Genomic DNA, 27,003 nt, shown 5'->3' on the forward strand with positions numbered 1-27,003 from the left:
AACCTATAAGTAAGTTACTTACCGAATATTTTTATACTCATTCATACTACTTTTCTTTTAAAAATGATATCTGATCTTTTATGGCGGATGTGAATGCAAATACGAGTAATTGGATAATCATGTTTTGGAAAATCATATGTGGCTAAAATTTGCTCATAAAACAAGCCCTTATAGATCTTTTCTATACATGAAAATGATATCTTTCTAATATCTTTTCGCCAAAAATTAATTTATACCTTCAAATTTTAAAAGTGGTATGAATAAAAATCATAATTCATAGTTTTATCAATAAATATGGAACTTTTATAAATGTATCAGTTTTTCATCTTTGCTAGTAGATATTATTTTTTTTTAATTTTTATTTTTCATCTATTCAAAGTTTTTAAAACGTATCTACCATAGGTTTACATGTTCTTATAAGAAATATATAAATATTCACAAGTTTCACCATGTTTTCATCATTATTTGACCGGCACATTCATGCTTTTCTGCCGGCACCCATCGATAGGTTGAATATACATTAAATGTTATTTTCTTTAGTTGGTTTTAAATTCAGAAGCTAGTGGAAAAGTGAAAGGTCAAGGTCTTCTAGATGAAAGACGATAGTTGTTATTAGGAGACAATGGTGTTTTTATGGTTATAATTAGTTTTTAGTTTTTCTTAATTATCCTATCATCAAGATTGCTTCATTCGGATGTGGGTCTTGGTGCATTCATGTACGATTCCTGTACTTAGATATCACACGTTCCTTGTACGTGTATTTTCATTCGATTGCGGCTCTAGCTAAACTGCCCCTACTCTAGGCGAAGTCTTAAGGCTCAACCTTACCTTTACTCCAAGCCAAGGTCCTTCAAATACAATGTCACTTATGATTACATCATCTTAGTTCTTAACAACATGGCTCACATGCTTCTACATAGATCAAGTTTTTTGTGGAGATAATTTTCGATCCTTCGGTCAAAACCGCCTAAAAATACTCAACTAGATCTTATTGAGTGATATTAGCACTTACTAAACCCTTTTGAAACATTGTAACGTTTACCATGGCTTGTTGAAGCAATTTGGAGCTTATCAAAGCAATACAATGTCTATCAAGACATATCAACTCAGTACAGTTATGAACCAAGAACTTTCGAGTCCCATCGATACTTCGTGATGTCATCCCGAGTCTTGGAATATCATTGATCTTTGTTGCTCACTCGAGCACACTTATCAGGAACTAATCTATGAGAATTTTTATCATTGAGACATCTCGATTATTCTTCCACCCACGTATTATTGAAACATGAACCCTCCCAAGTCCATGTCTGAGTCATTTCTACAAATTCTGCTAGATAACAATAATATATACCAACCTTCGATTCAAGGGACGAGACATAATATTAGCATACTCGTGTCGCCAGACACTATCCTATGAAACTTGTTTCCAAAGGAAGACACTCAAGACACTCGTCTTGCAACACTCACACACACCATGACACACATGTACTATGAAGTATCCCACCTAAGCCACAGAGTCTAGAAGTTGTGGAGAACTAACACCATGCCTCGAAACATATGACCATGGATGTTTACTAAATATGTCACGGGACTATGTTAGAATGTATTGAGCTTATGTTATAAGTGAAGAAAGTGTCCTAAAGATTAATAATAAAAACAATTTTGTCAATTTAATTTAATGTAGGTCAACCGTTAAAAAATTTGCACACATAAATTAACGTTTCTAACATATGGTATAAATTGATAGAGTTACGAATTATATCGCGCATCCTCGGCATAAAACACAAATCTCCCGAACTTATAACCATATAAATAGGATTCAATACACACAACAAAGGTAAGATAGATAGTAATCAAAACCCAGGTAGGTGTGGGTTACTTTATTTAGATCCCATGGTGTTTGATCTTAGTGTCCACTTCAGTTCTTCGGAGGGCAGTATTCTACATAAGGATTGCAGACTGGGCGTGGCTGTGGGAGGCAACTCCTATAACCGGTATGATCGCAATAGGGATCGTAGGAGACTTGTGTGCGGGGAATGACCGCTGCTGCATCCAAAAACAAATTTAAGCCTTCACTATATATACTTAACCAAAACTAAAACGGTAGGCTGCACAATATGTAAGAACCTCACCATTGTTTCCGGCCACCATCAGCTTCCGGGCAGCAGCCAGCTCCGAGGAGACGAGGAAAAAGAAGAGCAAGAAAGCCAAAAAAACTGAACCCTTCCCACCACTCATTTTAGTTGATATCTCTTATCACTGTACTCAACAACAAGTAAAGTGGGTTTGAGATGAACTTGAGTGATTGTTTCCTCATTCCAATGTGTTTTTATAGGCCATGGGAGAGGGAAATGTTTTTCAATCGTATACCCCTTATAAATATCTTCGAGTCTTGGATGTTAACCACCGAAAATTTGAAATATATAAATAATAAGAAAGCTTATCCCAGTTACGTTGAGAAAGTGGGGAATTTAACTCCAATATACAAAGGAGGTCACTTGACGGACTATATCACAATAATGGCATAGTTTCATTCCACTTAGGTAATTCGAAATCAGTTGGAGAATACATTTTATGACGACTCCAGCTCGGCTTCTCAACTAATCTAGCTTGAGTCTGATACGTTTGAACCCTTTTCTATCAGTTTTGACTCTTCGGAAGGTGTTTTTGACACTTTTGGAGATGTTTAAGGTTAGTATGACTACTTTTCAAGCTAAGTTTAGATTATTTTATGTAATAAGGTGAATCAATTTTTATAGTAGAGTTTTAAGTTATATGATTGTGGAACTCCTCGTAAAATTAGATTCCAATGAGTAGCTTTGAGCTAGAATCAAGGGAGCATAGTGACTTCGGTTTAAATAGTTTTACTATTCGCTTGGTTGAATTAATTGTATGAAGTAGGAACAAGCACATACTCTGTGGTCCCTCCACGTGTCGTATTTTGTGACTGTTTGACATGTGTTAATTTATGTTGTGTTATATGTGATGCCGTGAGATGTGTTATGTTATATATCTGGTTGTGACTTCCATGTCGTAAGATGCATGATACCTCTATATGTTATGACAAGCAAATACTACGTTGCCATGTTCACTTTAGGTTTATGAAAAACGGTTGAGCCATGTAATGTTATTCATGAAATTTATGTTATGAAAAAAACGAGGCATGACATGCATCATACACATAGCTATAATTTAAAGTTATGGAAACCTAATGCATTTTGTATGTCATGTGCATTGAGATATTTTCTCGTTATGATTAGTATAAACATGTATATTAAGATATTATGTACACCATGATATTATGCGCGCTTCTTTTTTTTAAAGGCTTTTCCACTGTTACTGTACACTGGCTGAAGGCCATGTCCAAGAGTACGTATACGAACCCGACTGAGAGTTTTCGTGTGTTTGAAAAAAATGAAAGAGATAAGGTGGACGACCATTGACTTGCGTCGAATTGAAATCGTCTTAGAATAATATATCCTTTAGGCATAGTAATTGAAATCCTTTAAAGATTTAAGAACCTACAAGTAAATTGCTTACGAAATATTTTTATACCCATTCATACTACTTTTCTTTTAAAAATGATATCTAATCTTTTGTGGCTTATGTGAATGCAAATACGAGTAATTGGATAACGATAGAGTGATTCATGTTTTGGAAAATTGTACGTGGCTTAAATTTGCTCATAAAACAAGTCTTATAGATTTTTTCTATATATGAAAATGATATCTTTCTAATATCTTTTCGCCAAAAATTAATTTATACATCTAAATTTTAAATATTGAACTTTTATAAACGTGTCAATTTTTCATCTTTACTGGTAGATATTATTTTTGTTGACTTTTATTTTTCATCTCTCGGAGTTGGTTTAAAACACATCTAGGTTTTATCTTTAAATTAAAGGTAAAAGTAAAATTTTAATTTAAAAAAAATAGCACATGGGTAATTTTTAAAATAGAAAACTAATAAATATATCAATATTCACGAGTTTCACCATGTTTTCATCATTATTTGACCAACTTTCATGCTTTTATGTCCACACCCATCGACATGTTGAATAAATATTAAATGTTATTTTTTGTTTAGTAGATTTTAATTCAGAAGCTAGTGTAAAAGTGAAAGGTCGATGGTCTTGTAGATAGATGAAAAACAAGAGTTGTTAGAAGAGATAATGGCGTTTTTATGGCTATAATTAGTTATTAGTTTTTAGTTGTTCTCATTCAGATGTAGGTCTTGGTTCATTCATGTACGACTCCTGTACTCAGGTATCACACATTGCTTGATACTTCGTGATGTCATCCCGAGTCTTGGAATATCATTGATCTTTGTTGCTCACTCGAGCACACTTATCAGGAACTAATCTATGAGAATTTTTATCATTGAGACATCTCGATTATTCTTCCACCCCGTATTATTGAAACATGAACCCTCCCGCGTCCATGTCTGAGTCATTTCTACAAATCCTGCTAGATAACAACAATATATACCAACCTTCGATTCAAGGGACGAGACACAATATTAGCACACTCGTGTCGCTGGACACTATGCTATGAAACTCATTTTCAAAGGAAGACACTCAAGACACTTATCTTGCAACATTCACACACACCATGACACACATGTACTATGAAGTATCCCACCTAGGCCATAGAGTCTAAAAGTTGTGGAGAACTAACACCATGCCTCCTGATATATGACCATTGACGTTTACTAAATATGTCATGGGACTATGTTAGAATGTATTGAGCTTATGTTATAAGGGAAGAAAGCGTCCTAAAGATTAATATAAAAACAATTTTGTCAATTTAATTTAATGTGAGTCAACCGTTAAAAAATTTGCACACAATATAAATTAACATTTTTTTAAGATAGAATCTAACATATGGTATAAATTGATCGAGTTACGAATTATATCGCGCATCCTCGGCATAAAACACCAATCTCCCAAACTTATAACCATATAAATAGGATTCAGTACACTACAAAGGTAAGATAGATAGTAATCAAAACCCAGGTAGGTGTGGGTTACTTTATTTAGATCCCATGGTGTTTGATCTTAGTGTCCACTTCAGTTCTTGGGAGGGCAGTTTTGTGTATAAGGATCGCAGACCGGGGGTTGGAATGAGGGGCAATCTCCATAAGGACTGCTACGATAGCAAGGGGGTCTGTCGGAGTATTGTGTGCGGGGGGTGACGAAAGTGGTGCGGCCTTCATGCATGACCGCTGCTGCATCCAAAAACAAATTTAAGCTTTCACTATATATACATAACCAAAACTAAAACCGTAGGCTGCACAATATGTAAGAACCTCACCATTGTTTCCGGCCACCATTAGCTTCCTGGCTGCACCCAGCTCCGAGGAGACAAGGAAAAAGAAGAGCAACAGAGCCAAAAAGACCCAACCCTTCCCACCACTCATCTTAGTTGATATCTCTTATCACTATACTCAACAACAACTATGGTGGGTTTGAGATGAACTTGAGTGATTGGTTTCCTCATTCCACTGTGTTTTTATAGGCCAGGGTTGAGGGACATGTTATTTGAATCGCATACACCTTATAAATATCTTCGAGTCTTGGATGTTGACAAACAAAAAGGTGGGTGTGTCACAACAATTGCACAGTTTCATTCCACTTTGATGGTTCGGAACCAGTTGGAGAATACATTTTCTGACAGTTTTAGCTTGACTTTTCAGCATATCCAGCTTAGGTCTAATACACTCAAATCTTTTTCTATCGGTTTTGACTCATTGGGAGGCGGTTACGTTTAAGTTAGTATTACTACTTTTCAAGCTAAATTTAGATTATTATATGCAAATCAGGTGAGTCATTTTTTATGGTAGAACCTTAAGTTATATGATTGCGGGACTCTTTAAGTAGAATTAGATTTGGAGCGTAGTAATTTCGGCTTAAATTGCTTTACTATTGGCTTGGTTGAATAAATTGTATGAAGTATGAACGGTGCATGTGCTGTGACCTCTCCATGTGTCGTACTTTGTGACTGTTTAACTCTATGTGTCATGACATCCACACTATGTTAGCATGCTTGCTTGAGGTATAGGAAAAATTGTTAAGCCACATATGATTCATGAAAGTTATGTTATGAAAGAAACGAGGCATGACATCATCATACGTATATACCATGATTTAAAGCTATGGGAACCTCAGCATTTTGTAAGTCATGTGCATTGGGATACTTTTCCGTTATGATTAGTACAGACGTGTATACATTATGCACACCATGATATCATGCGTACTCCTTGTCATTCGGGCTTTTTCACCAACGTGAATGTACACTGGCTGAAGGCCATGTCTAAGGGTACATTTACAAGCCCGCTAAGAAATCTATGCATGCGTGTGTGAATTGCGTGTTTAAAACAAACGAAAGAGATAAAAGTTTGATTCGAGTAAAAGTTAGCTGTGGAAATATGAATCTATTTTGTTTATCCTAATTGAGAGAAAAAAATTTATATATATTTGAATTTTCAACGAGAAAAGTAAGTCGCCAAACTTTCTCCAATTTTCCAATTACCTCATTAATAATGTAGTTTTGTTCTTTAGGAAACAACAAAATATTAATAGAATATTTAAATCATAATTGTTTTTTTTGTACCTATTCATTTAAATTTCTAAATTTTGTACCAAAAATATCTATTTTGTTATAATATTTTCCATTCAATACAATTTAAAGATTCCTACCTAACCTTTCAAGTGCCCATCAAAAGACAACAAGTGTATCTAACCAAGATTGCATTAGATTGCATTAGGAACCGAGTTTTGTTTTATTTACTTATTTATTTATTCATGAACATACCAACATATTTTATAGATAATAATATTTCTAAAACAAAGCTCGAGTACGAGAGATTTAAATTTCTACACGATTTAGATGTAGTAATTGAAATTGTTTAAAGATTTAAGAACCTTTAAGTAAGCTACGTCCGTCCCGGGTATTTTTATACTCATTCATATTACTTTTCTTTTTAAAATGATATTTGATCTTATATGACTGATGTGAATGAATAAACAAATAGTTAGATAATAAAATTGTAAATAGAGTTGAGTCATGTTTTGGAAAATCGTAAGTGGCTAACGTTTTTTCATAATATAGACCAACCTCTATAGATTTTTTCTATACATGAAAATGATATATTTCTAATATTTTTTGGTAAAAAATTAATTTATACATCTAAGATAGTATCAATAAAAATTCTAAACCCATGATTTTTTTTTTTTTTTTTGTTAGATTTGAATTGATACGTTAGTTTACAAATGTGCAAAGTTATAATTCTATCAATTAAATTTGTATAAGCTTCTTAAAATACTTAGAACTTTATTTGTCTACTTTAGCGTGTTACGTATGGTCATGAGCCTTAGTTTTAAAACGAGCCTACTAGGGAGAGGTTTTTCACACTATAAGGAATGTTTCGTTTCTTTCTCCACTCAATGTGAGATCTCACAATCTACTCCCTTAAGGCTCAACGTTCTCGCTGGTACACCGCTTTGTTTGGCTCCAATACCAATCGTAACAGTCAGAGGCCACTGCTAGTAGATATAATCCGCTTTAGCCCATTATATAATGTTGTTAGTCTCACAATTTTAAAACACATCTATCAGTGAGAGATTTTCACACTTTTATAAGAAAGGTTTGGTTCCCCTACCCACCGATATGAGATCTCATATCATTTGAAAATCATCATTTGAAGAGTCCTCACTAAAACTAGTCTATTTTATTAGAATTGATTTATAACTATTTCCATTCAATACAATTTAAGATTCCTACCTATCCTTTTTAAGTACCTATCAAATGAAAGAACAAAAACAAGATGTGTCTATCAAACTATTCATTATTTGTTTGGAAAAGTCATAAAAGTTGTATTTTATTTTATTTTGTTGTCCATGAAATATATTCAAACAGATAATAATACGAACTGAAATAAAGGTGAAAATTTAAATTTCTATCTCGATGTTCTCTTTTTTTTTTTTTTAATTAATAAAAAAACATCAGTCCTCTCGCATTAATTATTAGATTTGTTCACCCGATTAAATTTTTTAATATCACGAACCCTTCATAAATATTTTTTTTTCTTATTGTAATGAGTTATTAATTTACTTTCATATTAGTTAAAATACAAATAATCAGTGGAATAATTTTTACTAGAAAGTTTGTCCTTTGCTTTCCCTCCGTCCCTCTTAGTAAATATTATCCCGTTTGAGCTTACTCGAATAATTTAACCAGAAAGTATGTCCTCTTTATGTTTTCCCTTCAACCTACTGCTAATAGGTATTGTTTTCTTTTTTTTTTCTCCTTTTGAGTTTCCCTTTAAGATTTTTAAAATGTGTCTACGTAATGCTTTGGTTTTTCTTTTCAACAGATGGTGGGATCCCTTTCATTTATAAAGAAAAACTAAAGGGAAACTTATAAGAACTTCATAGTGTCAAATCTAGATTCTGAATTCAGATCCGAATCTTAAATATGGGTCGTTCCACTTTCAATGAAAATGTTCGATTCTATGGTTTTTTTTTTTTTTTTTTTAAAGTTAAATTATAAAATTGAAAGTAAGTCTATTAACAAAACTAAAGCTTGGGGCATGAAGAATAAAAAACTAATTAGCTCTTTGAAATTATAAAATTAAGTTCGTTCATAAAACAAGTCCTTATAGATTTTTTCTATACATGAAAACCATATCTTTCTAATATCTTTTCGCCAAAAATTAATTCATACATCTAAATTTTAAAAATTGTATCAATAAAAATCATAACTCATAATTTTACCAATTAAATATTGAACTTTTATACACGTGTCAATTTTTCATCTTTGTTGGATTCGAATTGATACGGTTATAATTCTATCAAATATTTCTTAGTTGTCTATCATGAAATCAATTTTAGCCCTCAATTGGATGTTCATTCATGCATCAATTGTCACATGTGTGTAAACTTTTTTAAATATTTAGAACTTTATTTGTTACTATTCGAGACCACTGTTACTAGATATGGTTTGTTTTAGCCCATTATATATCGTTGTCAGTCTCACAATCAATATGGGAATGTTTCGTTTCCCTCTCTAATCAATGTGGGTTCTCACAATCTACTTCCCTTGAGATCCAGCGTCTTCGCTGACACACCACTCGATGCCTGAATTCGAATGATCAAATGTTACTCTTGTGGAAAATCTGGCCATTATGTGGCAGATTGCCGCAGCAAAAAAGCAAGATGAGGAGGCAAACCTCACACGCACGCAAGATCAAGAGCCCGCACTGATGTTGGCTGAAAAGATGCCCAAACTGTTGATGCTCAACAAAGAAAAGGTTATGGCGAACCTTCTCACAAAAGGAGAAGATCAAGTGGAGACTAGCATGTGGTACCTAGACAACGGAGCGAGCAATCACATGACCGGAGATCGAGCAAAGTTCAAGAAGTTTGATGATAAGTTTACTGGAAACGTGAAGCTTTGCGACGGATCAATTGTACCGATTTAAGGCAAAGGATCTATCTTGTTTCAGTGTAAGAACGACGATCAACGTCTATTGGCCAAAGTGTACTACAGCTTGAGTTTAAAGAGAAATATTATTAGCCTTGGTCAAATGATAGAAGAAGGTAGCAGAGGGGAGATAATCGGCCCGTTCCTCAAGATATACAACTGAAATGGAACCCTATTGATGAAGGTAAAACGGTCATGAAATCGCCTATATAAGATACTATTGAAAAACTATCAACATCTTACAAAAGTATCTATTGGTGTTGGCAGCAAAAAAGTGAGGAAGAAACCCATGGGTCAGGAGAAAAATGAATAGACAAAAATCCAAGAAGCAACTAGAGGATGCTTCAACACGCGTAGTGTAACCTACAAGTCGATGTGTTTCATTAGACTTGTCATCTCAACCAAGGAGGCCTAGAGGAAGACCACCACGGTATAAAAAAAAAAATTTCAAACTTACCAGCTCAACCAAAGAAACGTAGAGGTAGGCCTAAAAATAAGGTTGAAAAGCATAGGAGTGCTTTATAAGAATTTTCTAAATGTAAGCTAGTGGAAGAAATTATATGTTGCAAAATTATAATTTCTTTGGAAGAAGAAAGAGTTGACCGGGGGACCAAGCAAAGTTGAAACTAGAGAGCAACATGTAGATATTCTCACCAAGAGTCTAGCAAGGGTTAAATTTGCAGACATGCGGGAATTGCTGAAAGTGAAAAATCTCGAGCAAAATCCAGCTTACGGAAGAGAATGTGAGTTAATAAGCTTGACTTAACAAAATAGAAAAGTTATTAACATAGTGCAATTCTAGGATAATTATTTAGTAGTTATTATTTTGATAGTTCATTCATGTACTGCTCTTTTACTCAGGTATCACACATTGCCTGTACGTGTATTTTCATTCAATTGCGATTCTAGCCAACTTACCTCTGTTCTAGGCTAAGTTTTAATGCTCAACCTTGTATCTACTCTAGGCCAAAGTCCTTCAAATGCAACGTCACGTATGATTACATCATCTTAGTTCTTAACAACATGGCTCACATGCTTCTATATGGATCTAGATTTCTTTCGAGATGGTTTTGGACCCTTCGTTGGGTCCAAAGAGCGTGAAAATACTCAACTTGAGATTATTGGGTAATATTAGCGCTTACTAAAACCTTTTGAAACATTATAACGTTTATCATGGCATGTTGATGCAATTTGGAGCTTATCAAAGCATTATACTAACCAAGAACTTTCGAGGCCCACGATACTTTGTGATGTCATCCCGAGCCTTAGAATGCTATTGGTCTTTGTTTCTCATTTGAGCATGCTTATCAAGAACTACTCTATGAGAGATTTTATCATTGACAAGTCTCGATTATGACTCCACCCAAGTATTATTGAGATATGAACCCTCCCATCTCCATGTCGAGTCATTTCTACATATCATGCTAGATAACAACATATACCAACCTTCGATTCAAAGGACGAGACACAATATTAGCACACTCATATCGCCTAACACTATCCTATAAAACTCATTTCCAAAGGAAGACACTCATCTTGCAACACTCACACACACCGTGACAAACATGTACTATTGATTGAGTTACAAATTATACCCACACATCATCCCCATAAAACACAAATCTCCAAACTTATAACCACAAAAATAGGATTGAATACACACAACAAAGGTAAGATAGATAGTAATTAAAACCCACGTAGTTGTGGGTTAGTTTATTTGGTTTCCATGATGTTTGATCTTAGTGTCCACTTCAGTTCTATGGAGGGCAGTCTTGTGTATAAGGATCGCAAACCGGGGTTATGCAAGAGTTGCAATCACCATAACAATAGCAATTTTGCATGTCGGGGTTTTGTGTGCCGGGGCTGCTGAAAACGGTGGGGTCTTCATGTATGGCCGCTGCTGCATCCAAAAACAAATTTAACCTTTCACTCTCATTTATTTTGAATTTAAATTCTTTCTATCAATCATGTTTAGAATTGTTGGGAGGGAGTCCCACGTTGACTAATTTAGAGAATGATAATGAGAATTTATCTCCATTGGTATGAAGGGAACGAAAAACAAAAGTCACGAGAGCCTATGCTCAAAGTGGACAATATCATACTATTGTGAACGACGACAAAATAGGTAAGGACGCTCACCATTTTTTCCGGCCACCATTAGCTTCCTGGCTGCAGCCAACTCGGAGGAGACAAGGAGAAAGAAGAAGAAAGCCAAAAAAATCGAACCCTTCCCACCACTCATTTTAGTTGATATCTCTTATCACTATACACAACCACAAGTAAAGTGGGTTTGAGATGAAATTAAGTGATTGGTTTCCATATTCCAATGTGTTTTTATAGCCATGGGAGAGGGACATATTATTTCAATACTATACAAAATTCTATTACTATCTCATAAATATCTTCGAGTCTCGGATGTTAAACACCAAAAATTTGAAATATATAAAGAAATAATTAAAATAAGAAAGGTTGTGTCACAACAATTATACACTTTCATCCTACTTTCATAGTTCGGAACCAGTTGGAGAATACATCTTCTGACAGTTTTAGCTTGACTTTTCAGCTAATCCGGTTTAGGTCTGATACATTCAAACCCTTTTCTATTGTTTATGACTCGTCGTCACATTTAAGTTAGTATGACTAATTTGATTATGTTATGCAGATGAGGTGAGTCATTTTTCATAGCAGGGTTCTAAGTTATACGATTGTGGGACACCTTGGGTAGAATTAGATTTGGAGCGTAGTAATTTCGGCTTAAATGACTTTACTATTGGCTTGGTTGAACAAATTGTATGAAGTATGAACCACGCATGCTCTGTGACCCTTCCATGTGTCGTAATTTGTGATTGTTTGACATGTATCATATTATATGTGATGTCATGAGACATTATTTATGTTATACATCTAGTTGTGACTTCTATGTTGTATGATGGGGGATACCTCTATATGTTATGACATGCACACTAGTATGTTTACTTCGGTTTAGGAAAAATTGTTAAGCCACATACAAATTCAGGAAAGTAATGTTATGAAAGAAATGAGGCATGACATACCTCATATGCATATACCATGATTTAAAGTTATGAGAACCTCATACATTTTGTAAGTTATGTACATTGGGATACTTTCCCGATTGATACGGACGTGTATACTATGATATTATGTACACCATGATATTATGCGTGCTCCTTTTCGTTTGGGTTTTTTGAAAATACACGGGCTAAAGGTCATGTCTAATGGTACGTTTATGAGCCTGCCTAGAAATTGCGTGTTTGAAAAAAACAGAGATAAAGTTTGATTTGAGTCAAAGCTACAAATAATTGAAGGTTAAGTCGCCAAACTTTCTCCAATTTTCCAATTACCTCATTAATAATGTAATTTTGTTCTTTAGGAAACAACAAAATATTAATAGAATATTTAAATCATAATTGTTTTTTTGTACCTATTCATTTAAATTTCTAAATTTTGTACAAAAAATATCTATTTTGTTATAATGTTTTCCATTCAATACAATTTAAAGATTCCTACCTAACCTTTCAAGTGCCCATCAAAAGACAACAAGTGTATCTAACCAAGATTGCATTAGATTGCATTAGGAACCGAGTTTTGTTTTATTTACTTATTTATTTATTCATGAACATACCAACATATTTTATAGATAATAATATTTCTAAAACAGAGCTCGAGTACGAGAGATTTAAATTTCTACACGATTTAGACGTAGTAATTGAAATTGTTTAAAGATTTAAGAACCTTTAAGTAAGCTACGTCCGTCCGGGTATTTTTATACTTATTCATAATACTTTTCTTTTTAAAATGATATTTGATCTTATATGACTGATGTGAATGAATAAACAAATAGTTAGATAATAAAATTGTAAATAGAGTTGAGTCATGTTTTGAAAAATCGTAAGTGACAAACGTTTTTTCATAATATGGACAGACCTCTATAGATTTTTTCTATACATGAAAATGATATATTTCTAATATTTTTTGGTAAAAAATTAATTTATACATCTAACATTGTATCAATAAAAATTCTAAACCCATGATTTTTTTTTTTTTTTTTTGTTAGATTTGAATTGATACGTTAGGTTACAAATGTGCAAAGTTATAATTCTATCAATTAAATTTGTATAAGCTTCTTAAAATACTTAGAACTTTATTTGTCTACTTTAGCGTGTTACGTATGGTCATGAACCTCAGTTTTAAAACAAGCCTACTAGGGAGAGGTTTTTCACACTATAAGGAATGTTTCGTTTCTTTCTCCACTCAATGTGAGATCTCACAATCTACTCCCTTAAGGCTCAACGTTCTCGCTGGTACACCGCTTTGTTTGGCTCCAATACCAATCGTAACAGTCAGATCCGCTTTAGCCCATTATATAATGTTGTTAGTCTCATGATTTTAAAACACATCTACTAGAGAGAGGTTTTCACAGTCTTATAAGAAAGGTTTGGTTCCCCCACCCACGGATACAAGATCTAAGTCATTTGAAAATCATCAATTATATAAAAAGAAGAGTCTTTGATTTGATTCACTAAAACTAGTTTATTTTATTAGAATTGATTTATAACTATTCCCATTCAATATAATTTAAGATTCCTACCTATCCTTTTTACGTACCTATCAAATGAAAGAACAAAAACAAGAAGTGTCTATCAAACTACCATTATTTGTTTTGAAAAGTCATAAAAATTGGAGAATTTTATTTTATTTAATCATTCACAAAATATATTTAAATAGATAATTTTTATGAGAAGGTTTGTCATTTGTTCCCCGCCAGTAAATATTATCTTGTTTGAGTTTTTTTGTATAATTTTAATTAAAAAGTTTGTCCTCTTTAGACTTTCTCCTCAACACACTGTTAACATATATTGTTTTTTTTTTCTCCTTTCAAATTTATCTTCAAGATTTTTAAAACGCGTCTACCATTAATTTTCACACCCTTATCGGTAATGTTTTGATTTTTTCTTCCCAACATGGTGCTATCTCTTAAATTTTTAATATAAAAAAAAAAATAGAACATGGGTCATTTTTAAAATAAAAAAACTAATAAATATCAATATTCGTAAGCTTCACCATGTTTCATCATTATTTGACCAGCACTTTCTTGCTTTTCTGTCGACCAACCCATCGACAGTCCAGAATGTTTCAAATGTTGTTGGTCGGTTCAAGCAGCTCTAAATGACAAAAGAAACCAACGGCGGAAAACTGGTTGAAGGCCTTTTTGAACAGCAATAGCTACGCCACTATCAACAACTTGTGTTAAATGGAAGAAGTTTTGAGTATATCAATATGAGACCATTTAGTGGCCTTCATACTTACGGAAATTGTATTTCTTTCGTATGAAGAGATGCGACCCGCTTTTGACTTAAAAGTGATGCTATCGAGATGGTTTGTTTGAAAAGATTGAATCGGATGTGTTCATAATGAAAACAAAGAATGTGGTTGTGACAATGTGAATAGTATAGAGTAATAAAGTTGTCTTTTTTGTCAATAACATGAACTTAGCTCAGTAGTAGTTGCCACTTCTCTTTTCGAATCGATAATTCAAATAAGTCGTCTTTAAAGAAATAGTAGGGAGAGAATCTACGAGAATGTCATCTGGTTATTTTAGTTAAGAGTTTTTTATTTTTATTTTTTTACAATATGTGGAATAGGGAGATTGGAACTTCAAACTCTTTTAAGGGGCACAGATCAATTATCACTCAACTATGTTGATTTAGATATTTTATTGTCTTTTAGATGAGCTTTGAGTATGCATTTTTTTTTCTTTTTTTAGTATATTGATTAAGTTATTCACTTTCTGCCATATCTAGTTAAAGGAGACGTACGTAAGCCGACCATGTATATGTTCTTTAGAGCATTTTCTTTTGAGATTGTTCCGTGGTTGCCTATTGATATAGCCGGCAGGGGGACAGGAGATGACCATCTCAAGGCATAGCACAACCTACAAGCAAGCCCGCCAACTTTCTGGCAAGACAGTTTCCTGAGAAGGGAGTGGCTACCTACTAGAGCTTCGACCAACTACCATCGGTCATGTGATATCCCACATTGGTTGGAGAGGAGAACGAAATACCCTTTATAAGGGTGTGGAAACCTTTCTCTAGCCGATGCGTTTCAAAGCCTTGAGGGGAAGCCCGAAAGGGAAAACTCAAAGAAGACAATATTTGCTAGCAATGGGCTTGGGCTTGAGTCGTTACGGGTCAATTCCACTTTGGAGATAATTTTTAAATCGTCTTCTTATTGTTAAGACTTTTTTATTTAATAGTGAGAGATACATAAATGAACTACCGAAACTATAACCAAATAAGAGGTGTGATGGTAGAATGACTTAAAAATGCTTAAAATAATTGAAAATGACTACCTATGCCAACAAGATGTACCTTCATTTTCGGTGGTTCAATCATAAAAACCTCATAGTGTCAAATCTAGATTCCGAATCCTAGTCCAAATCTTAAACATGGGTCGTTCCACTTTCAATGAAAATGTTCGATTCTATTGGTTTTTTTTTTTTTTTTAAGTTAAATTATAAAATTGAAAGTAGCTCTATTAACAAAACTAAAGCTTGGGGCATGAAGAATAAAAAATTAATTAGGTCTTTGTAGTTTAATGGACTATTAATACTTTATTACCAAAGTGGTGCAATTTGATTTGATGGGATTTCTTAAAGCTCTTCTCCCGAATCCGACCAACTAATAATGCCATTTGTTGGTTGGAAGACAGTCAGAAACATGGAGACAAGAAACCAACGGCCCAAAACCTTAAAGTACTCAAACAATCCTTAAACAACGCGCAAAAACTCTCTCTATATATATCACAATGAACATTTCACTTCTTCACAATCTAAGCCTTCTCCTCTTCTCTTTTGAACATTTTCCCTCCTGTTTTTCCCACCACGATTCAAAATGAGCGTAGAAATTTTGGACAGTGCCACCATTGTCAACTTTGTGGAAGATGACGAAGTTTTTGGTGCAATAGTTCGAGAGCGTTTCAGTCACCTTGATATCGATGGAGATGGGGTTCTTTCTTATGAAGAGATGTTAAGGGAGTTGCAAAGTCTTAGGGTGTTCGAAACGCACTTTGGAATCGATGTGAAACCTGACCCGGACGAACTCTCTTCTGTTTATGGCTCGTTATTTCTGCAATTTGATCGAGACTGCGATGGGAAAGTTGATGTTGGTGAGTTCATGGAAGAAACCAAGAAGATGATGGTGGCAATGGCGAATGGAATAGGGTTTTCGCCGGTTCAAATGGTGTTGGAAGAGAATAGTTTTTTGAAGAAAGCGGTGGAGAGAGAATCCACCAAAGTTGGTGCTTAATTCAAAGTACTCTTTGATGATTATGTTAAACATTGCATTGTTGTGTATTATGTAATTGTGTTTAATTTTGAATTTCATTGAAATTTTGAATTAGAGAGTTTACTTAGTTGGTGAAGTATATTTAATGAAAGTGATTTGACAGACATTTCCCTACTTTCTTTACGATATAATCACGTTCAGTATGTTTTGTTCTCACTCATATGTTTTCTAAGAAACCTATTACTAATGGATTCAATATATAACAACAATATATACCAACCTTCGATTCAAGGGATAGAGCACAGTATTAGCACACGCGTTGCCGCCCAACACTATCCTAAGAAACCTATTACTAATGGAATACGCTCAAAACACTCGTCTTGCAAGACTCACACTCACCATGACACAAGTATGTGCTATGAGGTACTAAAGTTATCCCCAAAGTGGAATTGACTGATGTTTACTAAAGTAGAAGGATTCAAGGGACAGAGTACAGTATTAGCACATGCGTGCCGCCCAACACTATCCTAAGAAACCTATTACTAATGGAAGACGCTCAAAATACTCGTCTTGCAAGACTCACACTCACCGTGACACAATTATGTGCTATGAGGTATTAAAGTTATCCCAAAATGGAATTTACTGATGTTTACTAAAGTAGAAGGAGAGAATATAGATCAAAAATATATTTTAAAAAAAACTAATTCTTTTAATTTCCATTTACCACCTTTAATATTCAAAAAATTAGAAAAAGAACATGGGAATATAATTTAAAATAATAATAATAATGAATGCATGTTGACTATCAAATGCTTCATTATTAGCCATTAGATTTGAAGGGATTTCTTAAACCTCTATTCCTAATGCGACCAACCTCCGCAATTGCCTCCACAAAGATTTTGACTTCTTCTTCTTCTTCTTATAATCCATGGAACACAGTCAAAAACATTTAGAAATAAAACCATCAAACATCCTTAAACTAAACAACGCACCAAAAGCTGTGTGGAAGATGAAGAACCCTTTAGCGCGACGATTCGAGAGCGTTTTAGTCACCTCGACATCGACAGAGACAGCGTTCTTTCGATGGAGAGATGCTTAGGGAACTGCAGGGTGTTAGGATGTTTGAGACCCATTTTGGAATTGATGTGAAACTTGACCCAAATGAGCTTTCTTCTGTGTATGGCTGAACAAAATAGCTTCTTGAAGCCATGAAAGTGGCTGCTAATTGAGCTTCTTTTTTGTTTGTACAAGTGAGTTCTAAGATATGTTGTGTTCCTCTAAATTCAAATATTGAATACTAGACCTAATGGACTTCTTCTTTGTCGGTTTACTTGGGCAAGAGAAAAATAATAAATTCGACAAATTTATCGGTTTGTATCAATTTTTATCATAAACTTTTAATTTCATCGATTTACTCTAAGCTATGTGTGAGATCTTATATTGGTTGGGGAGGATAACGAAGTATTCTTTATAAGAGTGTAGAAACCTCCTCATAAGAGACGCGTTTTAAAAACCTTGAAGGGAACCTGAAAAGGAAAGCCCACAAGATGACAATATCTGCTAGCGGTGGGCTAAGGTCGTTACAAATGGTATCATAGCCAAATACTAGGCGATGTACCAGCGAGGAGGCTGTTCCCTAAGGGGTAGACACGAGGCAGGCGGTGTGTCAGTAAGGACGCTGGGCTCTAAAGGGGGTGAATTTGGTGGGGGTCCCACATCGATTGGAGAAAGAAACGAGTATCAGTGAGGAAGCTGTTCCCTGAAGGGGGGTAGACATGAGGTAGACGGTGTGCCAGTAAGAACGCTGGCCCCAAAGGAGGTGAATTTGGTGGGGATCCCACGTCGATTGGAGAAAGGAACGAGTGTCAGCGAGGACGCTGAGCCCTGAAGGGGAGTAGATTGTAAAATCCCACGTCGGTTGGGGAGGAGAACGAAACACCTTTTATAAGAGTGTGAAAACCTCTCTACCTAGCAGACACGTTTTAAGAACCTTGAGGGTAAACCCAAAGACAACAATATCTGCTAACGGTGGTGGATTTAGCCGTTATGGTTCTATTATTGCATTGTTTGAAAGTACTAAAGTTTGATGTATTTACTAAACTTCCGAGAAAGAAAAAAAAAATTGAATTGTTCAAATTCAAATTAAAGGAGGATACATTTAATAATAACATGAATGGTGAGATACACAAATTACTAAGTACATAAGTACATTAATAGATGTTCAAGTCTCAACCAAGAATCATGAATATTGATCTTGTTTGATATATTTTTAGGTTTGTATAGAACAAAGTAAAGTTCGTTACCAAACATACAAGATTTTTTTCGTTTTTTCAAAATTGTGTGAATAAGAGAATAATTTTCTTTCTCCGACTCTTGAGCTATACCCTCTAAATAATTTATTCTATTTTAAAATAGCTTAGATGAAATTTTTAAAACATGTTTAAGCATTGATGCAATGCCTAAAAAATTTAGGATTCACATTGATGGGAATATGATTCACTTTCAAAAGGTGAAGCGTTGGTAAAATGGAATAATTCCTTCTTTGTTTGGGCTTTCTTTGGTCAAAAAACACTGAAATAAAAAACAAATGGCCACAGCGATGAAGGTTCCAGAGAGATTATTTATATGATAACCTGACCCAATTCAAGATCATTCCCCATTACCTTCCTCCTATCTCCTCTGTTCTTCAGCTAAAGATCAGAAATGAGTGTGGAGATATTGGACAGTGCCACCATTGTCAACTTCGTCGAAGATGAGGCAGCCTTTGGTGCCTGCATAGGAGACCGGTTTGCTCACCTCGACACGAATCATGACGGTCTCCTTTCCTTTAGTGAGATGTTGAAGGAGTTGCAGAGCCTCAGGGTCATCGAGGCCGATTTTGGAATCGACGTGAAGCCTGATCCAGATGAGCTTTCTTCTGTCTATAGTTCTATGTTTTTGCAGTTTGATCGTAACTCGAGTGGAACGGTTGATCTGGATGAGTTTAAGGCTGAGAACAAAAGGATGATGCTAGCTATGGCTAATGGGATTGGAGCTTTACCTGTTCAAATGGTGCTAGAAGAGGGCAGCTTCTTGATGAAGGCTGTTGAGAGAGAAGTTGCTATAATGACAACTTGAGCATTCCGATTGCTCTTATTCATAAGAACTGTATTAGTTCTTTTTCAGCAAATGAATGTCAATGCATAAAAATTTCCTCTAGATTCCGAAAAACGTATATATATAGCCGTTAGCTTACACGTAATTCTACCGCAACACGAACCGTATTTTCTACTTGCAAATAGATGATAGTTACTACAAGAACAGGGACAATTCAGGAGATGGAATGAAGCAGAACATACTTTCACCAAACAAATCTAACATAGATGTTAACAACTTTCCAGAATTAAGATCCTCTTTCCAGACTTGAGATAGGACAGCTGACCTTTTAAGAATTTGATCGTCACGCTTGCCCTTACTACTAGTGCTGCCTGAAACCATTTCGTCTTGCGTCGGTCGAGAAGATGTAGGCGAAATCAGATTGGAATTGCCAGAGGCAGCTGGAATGACTGTTCCTTCCATGTATGATGCCGATGAATTAGTTGGCGTGACACCCATCGGGCCATCGATTACCATCTTCTTGAGCGGAGGCTGCCCTTCTAAGTGGTCTGCATTCGACTTGCGCTTGTCTAACATTACACGTGTCGAAAATAGATGAATTTTAGCATGTGAACTTCATCGAGAACTAAAATACTCCAAAACTTAGGATGCATCAAATATTTACATCAAGTCATTCTAGGAACAAAAATTTCCAGCTTAGAGAAAAAAAAGACTGAAGTTGATGGTTTTTTTTGCATCTCAGTAGTTCAATTCAAAGAAAGTTGCAAAGAACGTACTTGAGAATGTTGTGGTGATAACTTTTGCATTCGTCTGAAGGACAGAACCTGCAAGCGTACTAGGCAGAGGAGGAAAAATCTTGACACGATCGTATATGTATTGACCGACCGCTCGCTGAAAAATGTATTATGTCATTATAAGATTACATCAGTTTCTACGGAACATTCTGGTAAGAAACTGAGAAAGTTGCATGAAAACTCACTAGCAAGGCTCCATAAACACGCCAAGCTTCATGCCGTTTCATCTCATTCTTTTGACTAGCAAGAAGCATCTCAGGTTCCAAAAATCTCAGATATGGCTCAAGATTTGGTAGTACAAGGAGGTGAACCTATATAGAATATCACTATTATAAACTGATATCTATGCATGAATTACTGAAATATACCAATCATAAATAACTAAGAAGTCAGAGATCATTGCAGTTTTTTACTTCTACTGAAATTGCAAATGAGAGATGCGGATATCATATCTAAATCTCTTCCCTTCCTCAAACACGTTAGTTTTCTTTCCATTAAGTCATTTTCTTTTTTGCATCCTTCTCCAATCTTCAACCCCATAGTCTAATTAATGAAGCGTGTGAGAAGAGCATACCACATTCATCCCCAAGGCTGCCAAGCCTTGAACTGCACCATAATGTTGAGTCAGAGACCGCTTTGGGTCTAAAAATGCATTAAGAAGAGTTTTTGTGAGCTTTGTCTGCAGAGTGTTGTAAACATGACCGAACCTGCAACATTGGAACTGCAATCTTACAGAATAGATCCAAAAGCAAGACGCCTTGGAAGGAAAATGGCAGATGACAAAGAATTATACCACGGTATAAACATTTGTTTTAGCCTAATAGGTTGTTTTTTATCCAGAACATGCTTCCATTGACAATAAAATGAAAGAACACAAAAGGGCATGAAGAAAACAGCCCAACAAAAGGGAACGCCACATCCGAAACTAACTATTCAGAAAAGGGGTCTAATCCGAAAAAACACGGCCTAAAGGATAATTTCGAAGAGTCTCCATAATAGATGCTCAAAGAGATGCATTAAATCTAACAAGAAACTGAGATCTCTCAACTCCACTCTAACCTCATCCCCAAATAATAGCAAGTATATGTAAGTATATGTATAACAGTCCAAGCCCACCGGTAGCAGATATTGTCCTCTTTAAGCTTTCTCTTATGAGTTTCCCCTCAAGGTTTTAAAACGCGTGCTAGGGAGAGATTTCCACACCCTTATAAGGAATGCTTTGTTCCCATCTCCTACTAATGTGGAATCTCACAATCCACCCCCCTTGGGGGCCAGCGTCCTCGCTGGCACACTACCCAGTGTCTGACTCTGACACAATTTGTAACCGCCCAAGCCCACCGCTAGCCGATATTCTCCTTTTTGGGCTTTCCCTACCGAACTTCACCTCAAGATTTTAAAATGCGTCTGCTAGGGAGAGGTTTTCACACCCTTGTAAGGAATGTTTTGTTCCCTTCTCTTCTCCAACCAATATAGGATCTCATAATATGCCCCTTATCCTAAGATGATGGAGGAGAATGACCTCCATCATGGCCGAGCAGGTTTAATGAAAACATAATATTAAAGTAACCTATTGTCTCCATAGCGATGTAAAGTAAAATTTATAAATACCAAATCCAGTTTGATATGCTTTCTACATACGCCTGAACTATTTATATAATCAAATCATGTTGTTAGGTCATACAAGACATGCACTTCCAAAACCATGCAAAAAACCAAGCCCTAATTGTGTATGGCCATACTCAAAATTGATAAGCATTTGACTAAGTAGATCTGGCAAAATCAATCACCTTTTACAGATTAGAGCAACCACTTTTGCTGTGAAGTCTCTAAGTTCCCAGTGGTTGTCTGAAAGCCTATTCCCTAACCTTTTTGCGACGAGGCAGGTCACAACAGATGGCATCATTTGGTGTAGCTGACAAGAAAAGACACCTGCCTCAGAGACAGATTAACACCTTCCACAGACAGCACCAAGCAAAACCATAAATATTATCCTTATAGTTGCCTCAAAACATGGCTGACTCACAATGTAAGAATAGAATGCAAACTAAATATCCTTTGAACAAGTTGAAGAATTATGAGAATCATGGAAGATAAAGCAGGCCAGGATGTTGATAGTGACCTGGCTGCTATAGAACATCTACGAGTTGTCAAAATACCACTAACTTAGACATTCGTGAGCCTCAACTCAATCTTTAGAGAAAAAAGATGACTTAACAGATACATTGAATTCAACTCACATAAGGTTCGATGTGGATGTGAGGATTCTGAAGAAGACTCCAAACAACACGCATTAAAGCAAAAAGAAGGGAATAATCACCCAGTCCACGTGCAACCTGATATCGTTGGAGAATCAAGAACAAAAAATTCTAAATAAAAATTCATAAGAACTTCTAATGGAATCTGCAGATCTTGTATGCTCAAACATTCATACCTCATCAGCTATAAAGCATGTAAAATAAGGAACCAATGGGTGAAGTCCTGAGTCCGTAGATAAACTCACTAATGCCTTCTTAAAAAGAACTGAATTAGACCTACTAACAACAAGCTCCGTGATTTTGTCAAAATATAGCTGCAAACAATGTAATGAAAACATGTAAGTTAGCAACCGATTAAACTTTAACAGAACAATATAAGCAAATAACAAATCAATTACCTGAAGCTCCTTGGACAGTATATGCTTAACTGGTAATTTAATGTCAACAGGAAGCCCCTCCTTTTGTTCATTAATTTTGACATCAGAAGGTGGTAAAATTACTGTAGATAGGAAGGACAATATACACGTTGTTAAATAACTTGGACTACTTGTTGAGGATTGTCAGGAGAGAGTCCCACGTTGGCTAATTTAGGGAATGATCATGAGTTTATAAATGAGGTCTTTTGGGAAAGCCCAAAACAAAGTCATGAGAGCTTATGCTCAAAGTGGACAATATCATGTCATTGTGGGGAGAGTCGTGGTTCCTAACACTACTGCAACTATGCAAGTAGGGAAAAAGGGAAAGAGTAAATGAAAGAATAAAGAATAAAAGTACATCTAATTCTATCTTCCTATTGGAAATATTAAAATAAATTTAACCATACGACCCTTCGATCATAAGCAAACTCCTCCATAACCAACAATGGAAAAAGATTGTTTTGTTAACTGTAGTCGGTTTTCATTTGGGCCCTCGAACGCTCGCTGAAAACATTTTTTTTTTTTCAAAACCAACGAACACAGAAATATCTTCTACATGCTACCATGTAAATGGCTGCTAGCAAAATTTCAGTTGTTTAAATTTTGGGTATCCAAATAAACTATCTGCCAGACTTGTGCGTAACAACAATCACATTTTAGTCAGATTTGAGACAAACCTTCTACAGGAGCATTTTCTGGTATTGCAGGCTGTACACCTTCAATCGCTAGCCAGTGGCAAAAAACTGCAGTATCAAGAGGAGCTTTTGGCAATGGGGCATCAATGACCTATGAGTAGAACACACGTTCACATTCATTTAAAGACGTTGACCAGAATGGACCAGCTAGAATGGTGAAAAAATTACTTACATCTTTAAATTCCAGGTCCTTGTCCTCAAGGTAAAACAGATCCCTATGTCCAATAGCTCTTTTAAATCTCAAGGGGCCTCCAGAAGCAAAGCCATACATTGGCTGCCACATCAACATCAAAAAGGAAGAGTGAATAATGTTCCTTTTATTACAAATTGAAAAAAGGAAAAAAGGCACGTTAAAGGAGATTTTTTTTTAATCGCCCTTCTATTACGCTAGAATGAAAAGATTCCACACGAGCTCCCATTTTGGGGCGTGGTGACAAGATCAATAGGGGATCGGCTCCCGAGTGTAGGTATAGTCAAATCTGCAAGCGTCGTGTAAATACATAGGCCCAATCTCTTTTGGATGAATGGAGTGATTAAAAAGGGGTTAGGCGGGTAGTCTGGGTCCTCTGACTTCTAGTGATGTGTGGTGCGGCTCCCGCAAAGCGAATGAAAGGAAGCTGGCAAAGAAAGCTCGAGGGTAGCGGCTTATGTAGTGGTCGGTTAGCAGAAAACTCGCTAAACTTCGCTTCCCTCTCCCCTTCCCTTATTCAATTAAGTGGAAAGTCTTCCATCACCAATTCATGGATATTTCAAGTGATCCAATCATTTTGATTGCCAATGTCAATACGATGCAGTAGGCATCAAAGACACAGGAAGTGGTAAGAAAAATTCAGATGGTCCCAATTTAAATCCTTTTACATAACGAAACTTATGGCTTCCTTAAATGGTGCATCACTCATCAGAATGGCAACTACTACAGTCTATTAGATCACCCTAAATCAAGATCATCAACATTTAAAACTCATTGTATTTACCTCCACATTTCTCAGGTTTAGTGCACCATCAACATCATCGGCTGTCAACGTAGTTCTCTTCGAGTGACGCATACATTTGATGGCCTCCTAAAATTTGAGTAAGAGAAAGATTTAGCTCATCCATCATTTCATATTCTACAAGTCACATTATATTTACAGAGTTTTAGGTATCATAATCTAGAACCACCAGAACAAAGATGTGTGACCTCTCATTCAGTTTGGCTGCACATTATATAGCATGAATGCCAACATCCATTCCGTAAACAAGAAAATTACCTGCATGATCTCCCGCAAACGATACTCCACATCAGGAGCAACTGCCAATGCGACATCTGGGGACAAATTATTGATCCCAATACATTGCGCAATGACCTCAACGTTTTCTTTAGGAACAATACTCATTTTCTTGCTTCAAAATCTGATGTACATACGTCCTACAATATAAAACGCCAATTAACCAAAACCTCCGTAAAAATGGACAAGATTCATAGAGAAGAAGGGGGGAAAGACCCTCTCAAGCTTAGACCTAAGCTTGACCAAAAAAGCTCCTAGTGGGCAAATTTGCAAAGACCCAACAAAATACTAAATGTAAAAATGAAGAAATTCCCCACACTTCCCCTAAAATTCCACTTCCGACAAACAAAACTACGCTATTGAAATTGAATCGACAATCAACAAGAAGCAAAATTTCAAAGAGCGAAGAGCTTACGGTAACGATGATGAGTGGGGAGTGAGCGGAGGAGCAGGAAGTTTGAAGCTTTAGCAATTTATAAGAGGAAAGTCCCGCAGAATGGATCCAGTAGAAACGGCAGGTACATAATGTAGAACTAAGCGAACCCGGATGAAACGGGTGACCCGCTTTTCGGATCCGAACATGTCTTCATTCGGATCTCCAGGCAAACACGCTTTTGAAAATTAGACCATATTAAGAGGGCTAAATTTAAAATTTTAAACTATACAGACTAAATTGCAAAAACTATTGTTACACCTCAAGAATTAGTACAAAATTTAAAAATAAATAAATAAATAAATCACCAAATAATAAAAACTAAATTTTAAATTTTTATTTTTATATCTAACCAGACGTAAAGACGCTTAAGATGATTTCACGATGTGATAAGAATTAAATATAAAATTTTAATTTAATCCCAAAAGAAAAAATTTAAATTAAAAAAATATATATATCTTTTTTCTTTGGTTGCCTTTATTTCATTTGAGATTGAGCCCATGCCCTGCTCTAGAAACACTGCCCCCATTTTGCAGCTTATCTGAGTTGTGGCCATTACTTGCAGGTCTCTCTCTCTCTCTCTCTCGCTCTCTCGCTCTCTCTCTCTCTCTCTCTCGCTCTCTCTCTCTCTCTCTCTCTCGCTCTCTCTCGCTCTCTGGGCATGACTTTCAGTAGAGTTAAGACTAAAAGAAGGCTGTTTTCCGAGGGTTTCTGTTCTGGGTTTTGATGTTTTTACTGAATTGAAATGGGAATTAAAGAGGAAGGTGTTCTTGAGGAATCGCTCGTTCAGGAACCATGAGAACAATGTAAGATGGGATTTTGGTTTTTTTCGATTTTGTACTGAATTGTTTTTTTTTCTTTTTTTTCTTTTTTTGTTATTGTCGGCAACCTGTTTGTTGAAATGCCAAGCTGAACTTTCTTCTCCTTTTTAGTTGTTCTTTCACTTGCTTTAGTTTTCAATTTCATTTGTATCCCAATGGTTTGATTCAAATGTAAAGATGCATATTGAAATTGAAACCATCGAGTCAATCATCTTTGATACTATTTATGTTCTTTGATACTATTTATGTTAAGGCAACCCCTTGTATACTAAGGATAAGAATTATCATAAACAGTTAGCAACCACCTAAACATAAGATGGATGAATAGTGAAAAGTGTTGGATGATGAAAGTCTTACGTCGGCTAATTTAGTGAATGATCATGGGTTTATAATCAAGGAATACTCTCTCCATTGATACGAGGCATTTTGGAAAACCCCA

General features: G+C 35.5%; 3 protein-coding genes and 3 long non-coding RNA genes across 7 annotated transcripts; 2 read left to right on the forward strand and 4 right to left on the reverse strand.

The window, feature by feature from the left end:
• Positions 1 to 1,003: 1,003 nt before the first annotated feature.
• LOC111437062 lies at positions 1,004 to 11,789 on the reverse strand. Of its 2 annotated transcripts, XR_002709384.1 has the most exons (4): positions 11,622 to 11,787; positions 10,841 to 11,382; positions 6,256 to 6,257; positions 4,384 to 4,398 (listed from the first exon to the last, which is right to left on the reverse strand). It is a non-coding gene; the product is annotated as an uncharacterized LOC111437062 (long non-coding RNA). The 2 variants fall into 2 exon arrangements; XR_002709383.1 differs by lacking the exons at positions 4,384 to 4,398; positions 6,256 to 6,257 and adding an exon at positions 1,004 to 1,018 and having other exon boundaries at positions 10,631 to 11,382; positions 11,622 to 11,789.
• Positions 1,711 to 2,331, reverse strand: LOC111437067. The gene is made up of 2 exons (XR_002709388.1): positions 2,133 to 2,331; positions 1,711 to 2,046 (listed from the first exon to the last, which is right to left on the reverse strand). It is a non-coding gene; the product is annotated as an uncharacterized LOC111437067 (long non-coding RNA).
• On the reverse strand, positions 4,884 to 5,502 carry LOC111437066. Its single transcript, XR_002709387.1, has 2 exons — positions 5,313 to 5,502; positions 4,884 to 5,226 (listed from the first exon to the last, which is right to left on the reverse strand). It is a non-coding gene; the product is annotated as an uncharacterized LOC111437066 (long non-coding RNA).
• Positions 11,790 to 16,344: 4,555 nt separating the features above from the next.
• On the forward strand, positions 16,345 to 16,913 carry LOC111437061. Its single transcript, XM_023074892.1, has one exon. The coding sequence runs from the start codon at positions 16,394 to 16,396 to the stop codon at positions 16,805 to 16,807; it is 414 nt and encodes a 137-aa protein (XP_022930660.1). The 5' UTR covers positions 16,345 to 16,393; the 3' UTR covers positions 16,808 to 16,913.
• Positions 16,914 to 19,348: 2,435 nt separating this feature from the next.
• LOC111437060 lies at positions 19,349 to 19,984 on the forward strand. The gene has a single exon (XM_023074891.1). It carries the CDS (start codon positions 19,490 to 19,492, stop codon positions 19,901 to 19,903), a length of 414 nt encoding a protein of 137 aa, XP_022930659.1. The 5' UTR covers positions 19,349 to 19,489; the 3' UTR covers positions 19,904 to 19,984.
• Positions 19,966 to 25,849, reverse strand: LOC111437057 (transcription initiation factor TFIID subunit 6-like). Its single transcript, XM_023074888.1, has 13 exons — positions 25,726 to 25,849; positions 25,293 to 25,450; positions 25,017 to 25,103; positions 24,215 to 24,316; positions 24,025 to 24,133; positions 23,330 to 23,430; positions 23,108 to 23,245; positions 22,914 to 23,009; positions 22,464 to 22,588; positions 21,251 to 21,383; positions 20,862 to 20,987; positions 20,659 to 20,773; positions 19,966 to 20,451 (listed from the first exon to the last, which is right to left on the reverse strand). Exons 2-13 carry the CDS (start codon positions 25,416 to 25,418, stop codon positions 20,078 to 20,080), a joined length of 1,632 nt encoding a protein of 543 aa, XP_022930656.1. The 5' UTR covers positions 25,419 to 25,450; positions 25,726 to 25,849; the 3' UTR covers positions 19,966 to 20,077.
• Positions 25,850 to 27,003: the final 1,154 nt, after the last annotated feature.

Source organism: Cucurbita moschata, unplaced genomic scaffold (assembly GCF_002738365.1).
Source record: "Cucurbita moschata cultivar Rifu unplaced genomic scaffold, Cmos_1.0 Cmo_Scf00062, whole genome shotgun sequence".
NCBI classification, from domain to species: domain Eukaryota; kingdom Viridiplantae; phylum Streptophyta; class Magnoliopsida; order Cucurbitales; family Cucurbitaceae; genus Cucurbita; species Cucurbita moschata.

Coding starts and splice junctions, on each gene's coding strand:
- LOC111437061 (XM_023074892.1), top strand. CDS start 16,394: ATGAGCGTAGAAATTTTGGACAGTGCCACCATTGTCAACTTTGTGGAA.
- LOC111437060 (XM_023074891.1), top strand. CDS start 19,490: ATGAGTGTGGAGATATTGGACAGTGCCACCATTGTCAACTTCGTCGAA.
- LOC111437057 (XM_023074888.1), bottom strand. CDS start 25,418: ATGAGTATTGTTCCTAAAGAAAACGTTGAGGTCATTGCGCAATGTATT. Junction 24,134..24,214: donor AGGACCTGGAATTTAAAGAT/GTAAGTAATTTT, acceptor TTCTACTCATAG/GTCATTGATGCCCCATTGCC. Junction 22,589..22,913: donor ACATCCACATCGAACCTTAT/GTGAGTTGAATT, acceptor TTTTCTTGTCAG/CTACACCAAATGATGCCATC.